The sequence below is a fragment of the Neomonachus schauinslandi genome, chromosome 8 (genome assembly GCF_002201575.2).
Source record: "Neomonachus schauinslandi chromosome 8, ASM220157v2, whole genome shotgun sequence".
Taxonomy (NCBI): Eukaryota; Metazoa; Chordata; class Mammalia; order Carnivora; family Phocidae; genus Neomonachus; species Neomonachus schauinslandi.
Genome location: NC_058410.1, coordinates 136,305,975 through 136,315,231, shown reverse-complemented (window position 1 = coordinate 136,315,231; position 9,257 = coordinate 136,305,975). Strand labels below are relative to the sequence as shown.

Genomic DNA, 9,257 nt, shown 5'->3' with positions numbered 1-9,257 from the left:
CGGGGGGCGCGCGGCGGCGGCGGCGGCGGCGCGGCGCGTGAGGGGCCGGCTCGGGCCGAGCGGGCGCCGCCAACATGTCGGATACCAAGGTAAAAGTTGCCGTCCGGGTCCGGCCCATGAACCGGCGAGGTGAGGAGCTTTCCGCTCGTTTTTATCTGTGGTCGGGCCGAGGGCGGGGGCAACTTTGCAAAGTGCGGGGCCGCGGGGTGGGGGCGGCGAGAGCGCGGCGGGGTCGCGGGGCCTGGGCGGCGGCGGCGGCGCACTGGCTGCCGAGCCCCCAGCGCGCGGCTCCCGGCTCCCGGCTCCCGGCTGGCCGCCCCCCCACCAGCCCCGGGTGAGCCCCGCGCCCAAGGGGCTGGAGGCGCGGATGCTCGCCTCGGCAACGGCCCTCTCCCCTTCTGCTTTCAGAACTGGAACTGAACACCAAGTGCGTGGTGGAGATGGAAGGGAATCAAACGGTCCTGCACCCTCCTCCTGCTAACACCAAACAGGGAGAAAGGTAAAGCGGGCGCCGAGAGGGCGGGCAGGAGGAGCCCACCCCGCAGTCCCCGGCAAGTTTGAGCCGGGAAAATGGGAGTACTCTTCCCTATTGTTAGGAGGACGGCTTCAAGTTTGTCGCACGCTCCTGTCTGAAGCTGTGGCAAGTCCAAGTTCCTCTCCTCCCGCTGCCCCCCTCCTTGTCCCCTCCCATCTAGAGCGGCATCAGCCCGGGCACCCGGGCCACAGCCGGCACCAGTCCTCCGCGTACCTGGCCGGCTTCGGGGCACCCGGAGAGAGGGGGCCGGATGGGACCCCAGAGACGAGCAGTCCCACATTTTACAGATAAGAAAACTGAGGCCTCAGGCGGGCAAAGGACCATCCCAAGGCCTTGTTTTCGTGGAACCCAGTGCCCCCTCGTTTTTTTCTACCACTGCACAGTTTGCTTTATTTGGCGGAATTGTTTAGGGACTTTGTAAAATGGGAGGTGGGGAACCCTCATAATAAAGCAGAACAGTATTGTATGATGCAGGCTCAGGCGTGGACCATTTAAAATCTATTATTTTGTTGGTGCCGGGTCGAGATAATGTCTGAATGTAATGCGCGAATTTTGATTTTCAAGGAAACAAAAGTGGTGCCCTGAGCTGTGTAGACACTGGGGGGATGTTTAAAAAGGGGCTGCATTTACTAGATGGCAACATATTTGCATTTGAAAAGTGGTAACTCTTGGATCCTTATTAATTCTGCTCTATTCCACGCAGCAGTATGGGAAAATGCCTTAAAATAATTTGAATATTTGGCATTTTTCTGGTAAGCCCCTGAGAAGAAAACGGTTGGAATTCATTCAGTATAGCAATGCAGTAGCTTGTAAAAATAGAAAAAAAAAAAAAAAAAAAAACTGGCAGATTTGACAGAATTAATTCCTCTGGGACATGAGTATGAGTGTGTTTCTAAAAGTCACCTGTTGATTGATGCACTACAATTTAGTGATTTTTTGCTCTTGGGAGATTTTTTCACTGAATAGAGGCTGAAGTAGGGTTATTTTATTGCTAAAGGATGCAGTTGCCTCTATTCTATAATCATGTGGTGTTCAGGCACAATTTTGCTAAATTCGGGGGAAGAAGTTGTCAGGAGGTAAGATTGGGAGTCCTTTGCTTTTTGTGCTGAGGGTGGAAATTTTTATTCAGTTTGCAAACATTCTGCTACCTATAGCAGATAGGGTGATAGTAAATAGCTAAAGTTATATTAAAATGTTGTGTTAAACGCTTTTCAGTAATCGATGTATCCTTGGATAATATTTTTAGATACATTTTAAAGACTTACAGTGTTTTAGATACATTTCTAGTGGTGTAGTTGTATATTTCATGGTGCTAGTGAACTGAGTAAATTTCAGTATTTACAGATTAAATTAGATGTCCACATCATCAACAGTTTTTCTGAAACTGGTTATTTTTTTATTGTTTCCTCTGCAAATTCTGCTGGGCCAGATTCTTCAAAGCAGCCTGGGAAACAGGTAGAATATGAGCTCCTGTTAATGTAGCCACTGCTTCTGTTTTTCCTTGCTGGTTTGGCACCTGCTCCTTGTCACTCTTAACCATAGGGAGTGCTGCAGTTAGCTTACTGTTTAATGAAATGAAGCTTTCCGATTTGTGGAGAGAAACATTTAATTCTGTGGAACCTGGATAAGAAATGATAACTGTAGATAGGTGGTTAGAAATGCTAAATAATTAGTTGATCATTTTTAGGGCCACCACTGCAGTTACGAATAGGGATCTTTTAAGTAAAGACTTGTAGGGTAACTTGGGGATTTATCCATCTGCTGGCTTATTGGAATAGCCCCTTATCTGAAACTAAGAATAGCATTGAAACATGGGAGTTCTCTTGTTTTGTCCCCCCGACAGATAGGATTCTTTGGTGGATGGACCCTTTCTGTGGGCTTCTACCTGGGTACTGGTCACTCAGTTTACAGAAAACTTGACTGGAGTCTATCCAGCAGTGCTGCTTGTAGGTTAGGATTACTGTCTTTGCAAGAATGGAGACACCAAATGCCTTTTGATTTTCATTATGCAGTCTGGTTTCATATTTCTCCACCAGGTTTTCCCCTTAAAGCAGCAGTGTATTTAAAAATAGAAATGATTCCTCCTTTGGGCTCTGGGTTGATTAATTACAACAATGCTTCATGTTATGTTTGCAATTCATTTCTATCATTTATTTTGGATAGAGCTCAGGGAAAGGTGAGAATATTATTTTTTTTACCTAGAAGTTCAAGGCTTGAACTCTAAGAAGTCTTTAAATAATATTGGCAAACCTGTGTCAAAGTGAGAATTATCATTTTCCTGAAAATTGCAAGAAATTACTAATGTATTAACTATGAATAGAAATTTTAAATTAGTGGGTGAAAGTTTTCAGTCTTACCAGTAAAAACAAGCAAGGATGCTTTGATTTCCAGGAGAAGAAACAGGTAGGCTTAGCTTTCATTATTTCCCCCCTTTATGGAATAAAAGCCAAGACTACATGTTAAGGACTGAAAGATCATAGGGCTTTTGAGGTTAAAGATACTTGTTTTGAAATTCTAAGATTATAATACACTACAGGGGTCCAGGTTAATAGTTGGCGTATATATCAATCACCATTTTGAAACATTAAGACATATATGAACATGTTTCTTAAAATACTGTTGCATTTACTATTCAGGAGATACTTATGAAGTTTACATCATATGGGATCCTTTCTCAGCACAGGATCCAAAGATCACTGTGGGCCTAGCGTGTATTTCAGAAGTTTGCACCTTTGAGAGATGTGGGAAGAGAGAGGGAAAAATAGTTGAAATACAATGCGGTAGGTTATGTTACATTATACCCCTGCCAATATATGTACCATATTATTTGGAAATGACCTGTTTCCTCTTCTGTCTTCCTCTGAGGTTGCAAGCTCCCTGAAGGCAGGTACCTTATCCTACTTACCTTTGTGTCCCATGCCCGGAATAGCAGCTGGCCTATAAATAGCAGGCACTCAGGAAATGTCTGCACTCTGTAGGTTCCCTAGTGTGATGAGGGTACCAAGGAGGGGTTGTGGAAGTGCATGGAATAGGATGCAGAAGCAAGACAATTCAGGAGGGGGGACGAGAATGAGAAGCCCTGATTTGCCCAAATAGGTAACAGTTCAAAAACCACAGTATGAACAGATATATAAAGTCCTCTTTTGCCCTGTTGTCTCCCCTATTCTTCCCATCCCCTCATCTCTCCAAAAACAATGTATGTTTTCAGAAACACACAAACACATACATGCACGTGAATATAGTGTTTATGTGTATTTCAGCAAATACCTTTTCTGGCTTTAAATACCCGTATATTAATATTCATTCTTTTTTACATCACTTTGGATGGTAGTGGTGGTTTTAAAACTATAGATGGATGGCTTATGAATTTGATTTTTATAACTTTTAGGAAGTGAAGCTTTATCATGAAGAGAGTATAATGGAACTTGTTTCTATAGAAGTTTTTGTTTTTATTTTATGTAAAATGAATTGTTGGGTAAGCATTTAAAGCAATGTGCATATGTACCTTAGCTAGGTTAAAAAAAAATGGGCTAAATTTAGGCCCTTAGTAAAAAAGCATCAAAGTTTTAGCTTCTTGCCCAATTTTTCCACACTGCAGTGTAGCTTGTAAAGTGTATCCTGGAAGGTCAGTGGAAGAAAGCTACCTCTCTCGGTCCACTATGTATATATTTTCTTGTTCATGTATTTTATGTTGCAACTTTTTTTCCAAGTTGGCTTCACCTGCTATTCCAAAGGTGCCTAGGACGGCTCCTTCTGTTCAAATATCTTTGTAGACCAGAAATTTAGAAATTAGTGGAAGTTATGTGAAATTTAAAAAATAGATCACCTAAGAATCAGTAATATTCCACATTATAAAATTATTTCGGTGACTTTGAATTCTCTCTGTTTTCTGTTGTTATATTTCTCTCTAGCTCAAATATTATAGTCAGTTGTAAGAAAGCAGAGCATTTAGATTTCATTAATATAAGAGTGATCATTCTTCATGCATGATAATAGTGGTATTTTAAAGAGCATTTTAATGGAATATTTTCATTAGCTGTCCGCGTTTGCCATGCCTCTGTTTTAAAATAAAGGTAGATTTGGGGCGCCTGGGTGGCTCAGTTGGTTAAGCGACTGCCTTCGGCTCAGGTCATGATCCTGGAGTCCCAGGATCGAGTCCTGCATCGGGCTCCCTGCTCTGGTGGGGAGTCTGCTTCTCCCTCTGACCCTCCTCCCTCTCATGCTCTCTGTCTCTCATTCTCTCTCTCTCAAATAAATAAATAAAATCTTTAAAAAAAAAATAAATAAAAAAAAGGTAGATTGGAATCTCTTACTTTTAAAAGCAAAACTAAGAGTAATTATAATGCAGTGTAGATTAGAGTAGTGATTTAAAAATTATTTTGTTCACATTCCACAGTTAAAAATACATTTAACATCATGGACTATGTGTGTGTGTTTGTGCATGAATGGAGGTTCATGAAAAATTGTATTGTGCAGCGTATCTATTACTTTCTATGCCTCTCTGTTCTAATTCATTTTATTTTATTTTATTTATTTTTTTAAAGATTTTATTTATTTATTTGACAGAGACACAGAGAGAGAGGGAACACAAGCAGGGGGAGTGGGAGAGGGAGAAGCAGGCTTCTCGCTGAGCAGGGAGCCCGATGCGGGGCTCGATCCCAGGACCCTGGGATCATGACCTGAGCTGAAGGCAGATGCTTAACGACTGAACCACCCAGGCACCCCTGTTCTAATTCATTTTAGAAGTGATGGTTGACTTACTGAATTAATTTCACAACCCACTAATGGGTTATAAATTTATAATTTGAAAAACACAAGTTTAGTGGGTAAGAGGTTGGGTTCTGAATATATGTGTGTGTGTGTGTGTGTGTGTGTATGTGCATGTATATATATATGTGTGTGTATGTAAAATCAGTGTATTTATTAAAATTTTTAAAATTTTAATCTCTTCTGATTAAGTAATCAGAAGAGATTACTTAAAATAAGGGGGTTTTAACTCATGACCCCAAGATCTTCTGACTGAGCCAGCCGGGTGCCCTTAGTGTACATAATTTAAAGTGTAAAGTCGTTTTATAATTTATAAAATCTATGACAAAAAAGAAGGAATCCTCTTTTTCATTTCTTTCCACAGAGACAGCCATATACAGCAATTTTAGCTCATTCTTTTGGAATTTCCTTCCATATTTCTGAATAACATGCTGGTAGTGCTAGGTTTTATTTGTTCTGTGTTCTCTTTCTATGCCCTATCCCCACCCCACCCCCAAATTCTTCCCATCCCCCATTCCCCCAATATACTTTTGATTTTATCAATATTTAGTGTTTGTTTATGTGATTATGTAATATAGTCAACTATTTACAGTTGAGCCATGTGGTCTTCTATGATTTCTTTTCCTGTCATACAGAATTTTTTGTTTTTCCTGGAGTTAACAGTTGTTTTTATTTTTTCCTTTTTCTTTAATTTGCTTCTTTTTCTATGTACTTATCCTTAATTCAACATTTAAATTTTCTGCCTCTTGCCTAAATCTCCTTTCAAGACATTTAAACATATTAGGGACTTTCTTGATTTCATCTTCTTAGAGACATTTCTCCTTAAACCTTCCAACATGCTTCTTTATGAACTGGTCGTCTTCTTTGCCTGACATAGTTGTCATCCTGGGGTTGCCTGTCACATCATTCTGAGGATCCCCTTTACCTCTCTTCTGTGTGGATCTCTTCTTTTTCTGTTTTCCTTTTTCTTTCTTGGTTTACTGCCTTAATTTTGTGTAGAGCATATTCTTTAGTAGCTTCCTTAGAAAGGGTGTTTGGAAGGTAAGATTTTTGAAACCGTGGATATCTACTCTATCCACTCACCTCATTGATAGTTTAGGTGGGTATCAAATTTCATTTTAAAGACATTTGGTTGCTCTGTTGTCTTTTACTTTCCTGTGTTTCTGTTGAAAAGTCCAAAGCTATTTGGGTTTCTTTTTTTTTCTTAATTCTTTAAATTAAAAAAAAATTTTTTTTAAAGATTTTATATATTTATTTGACAGAGAGAGAGCGAGCACACAAGCAGGGGGTAGTGGCAGAGGGAGAGGGAGAAGCAGGCTCCCTGCTGAGGACAGAGCCTGACACAGGGCTAAATCCCAGGACCCTAGGATCATGACCTGAGATGTAGCAGATGTTTAACCAACTAAGCCACACAGGCACCCCGCTATTTGGGTTTCTAATCCTTTAGATGTGACATAGATTTTCATTCTTTAGAATCTTGTAGAATATTCTTTTCTTCCCCACTTTTGAGAAATCACAACAAGTCTTTTTGACCTGGAAATGTGTGTCCTTCTTGTCTTTTTGTTCTGCCTTCTGGAAGATTTCCTCTGCTTTATCTTAATAGCCCTTAATGTTTAATTTTTCTTTTACCCAATCATATTTTTAATTTCCAAGAGCTCTTTTTTTGGCCTCTGACTTTTTTTTTTTTAATAGTATCCTATTTTTGTATTTTCTGTCTCTTTTTGAGGACATTAATGATAGTTTTCTATATATGGTCTACTTTTTACTTTTAAGTGTGTTGTTTTGTTTGTTAAAGTGTGAAGTAGTTTTATAAAAGCTAGTTTAAAATAAAGGCAGCTTGATCTCTGTCTTCTGTGTTAAGGACCTTGCTCGGATGTAGCTGAATGCAGCTAGACTCTCATTTCTCCAGGGCAAGGATGATACATGATTCATCTTTGTAATCTCAGTGCCTAGATTCAAGAATGCCCAACACACAGGAAGCATTTTGTTAGTTCTCTTCACTGCTAAAAAAAAAAAGAGAGATTATTAAAACCTTCTGTCCAGTCTCTTTTATATTTAACTTCCAACAATGGAAATAAAAATAATGATTTCCTTTTCCATAAGAGCATATGTAAATGTTATAATTGAAGGTAGTAGCTGCCCTAGACAGTGCTTAATTACCAGCATTCATGAAGATAATTAGCTATAGTCAGTACAAAAAAGCTGTAAAAAGTAGAAAAATCCTATTTTTTGCATCACTAAAGTTTTAGTTGAGAGATTTTTTTGGAATTACTTTTAATTTAAAAATATGTATGCTTGTTGGGGTGGGAAAGTTTTTCTACATGATACCAAACTGGTCAGTTTATCACCCCACCAGTTAACTTGGTTGCTCCTGGCAAAATCTTGTTAGAGATAAGTGGATAACTTGGATTGTTTCTGATTTTTAACAAAATTACACATGCTATGCACTCATATTTTTAAGGAATTTTCAGGAATGAGTTTCCTCAAATAGCAGGCTTCTTGAAGACTTCAAGGTTTCTCAGAGTTATTCAGCCACACTTACCCTTTCTCAAATCTTCCCTCTAGCTATGGTAGAGAAGGTGTTTATGCATTTAGAATTTAAAGGAGTTTGGAGAACATTACCAGCACAGGAAACAGAATAACAGAGAAACCAACACAGAAACACCCAGAAAGATTACATTGTGCCTTGACAATGTAAGAAATTCAGTTTACTAACAACAGAGCTGTCAGTAAAGGAAGTAAGGCTAAAATTTATATGAAAACATGTATTAAAACAACCAAGAGTTGATTTATGTGGGATTCAGGAGCTACCTTTTTTTTTTTAAGATTTATTTAGTAGAGAGAGAGAGCGCGAGCGGGTGCACGCGCCTGTGTGTGTGAGCAGGGGGAGAGGCAGAAGGAGAGGGAGAGAGAGCTTCATGCAGACTCCCTGCTGAGCATGGAGCCTGACAAGGGGCTCGAAATCAGGACCCTGAGATCATGATCTGAGCCAAAATCAGGAGTCGGCCACCCAACCGTTTGAGCCACCCAGGCACCCCAGGAACTATCTTTTCAAAGTCACTCTGCAAAATATTTCTGGGACTTTAGACTTGGAAATGTAAGAAGAAAATGTGAGAAGTTCCTCCTTGCAAATCAGTTTATTGACATTTTATCACCCAACAATTATGTGGAAACTAAAAAAACAAAGAAGTCAAGTTTTCACATCTTTAAAATTTTATTTGTAAAACTCCGTAATTCCGATATTTGTTGGATCTAAGGTTAAACGGAAAAGTAGAGAGAAGAAATTCTTGTAGACTCTCAGGAATAGGACAACCCATCTAAGCCTCATTATTTGCTTGAGTCCTGTCTGGATTTCCTGTTTCTCTGAGATGAGCAATTCACTGAATCACTGATGAAGTAATAGAACTGTTTTACCAGATTGTTCTTGCAATGGACTTTTCACATCAAAGCACAATTTTATCTTTTTTAAAAAATTGCTTCCTTAGATATTCTAAAACATTTTTTCATAGGTATCTACAAGATGTAAGGCAGAAGGAAAAAGGGGTAGGATCACTGTCTGGCCAAGCCTAAGCAGTTCTTTTTCCTCTACCTTCATTTTGTCCTTGTCCAAGTAATAGACAAATTTGCAGTTACAATTTTGTGTTTTGCTTTTCTCCCATTTATATTTTTTTATGCTATATCATTTTCACAATTATAATTTTAATAATTGAATAGTCTGTTGATTTTCATAATTTTTAACCATTTAAATATTTATGGGGGACACCTGGGTGGCTCATTTGGTTAAGTGGCTGCCTTCGGCTCAGGTCATGATCCCAGGGTCCTGGGATCGAGCCCCGCATCGGGCTCCCTGCTCAGCGGGAAGTCTACTTCTCCCTCTGCCTGCTCTGTCTGCTGCTCCCCCTGCTTGTGCTCTCTCTGTGACAAATAAATACAGTCTTTAAAAAAATATATAAAA

General features: G+C 39.8%; 1 protein-coding gene across 1 annotated transcript in view; it reads left to right on the top strand.

The window, feature by feature from the left end:
* Positions 1-57: 57 nt before the first annotated feature.
* Positions 58-9,257, top strand: part of KIF13A (kinesin family member 13A) — a 203,509-nt gene continuing 194,309 nt past the window's right edge. Inside the window, exons 1-2 of the mRNA XM_044917454.1 lie at positions 58-129; positions 409-499. Of these exons, the coding sequence (XP_044773389.1) occupies positions 75-129; positions 409-499 (146 nt within the window). The 5' untranslated portion in view covers positions 58-74. The remainder of the gene's footprint in view (positions 130-408; positions 500-9,257) is intronic.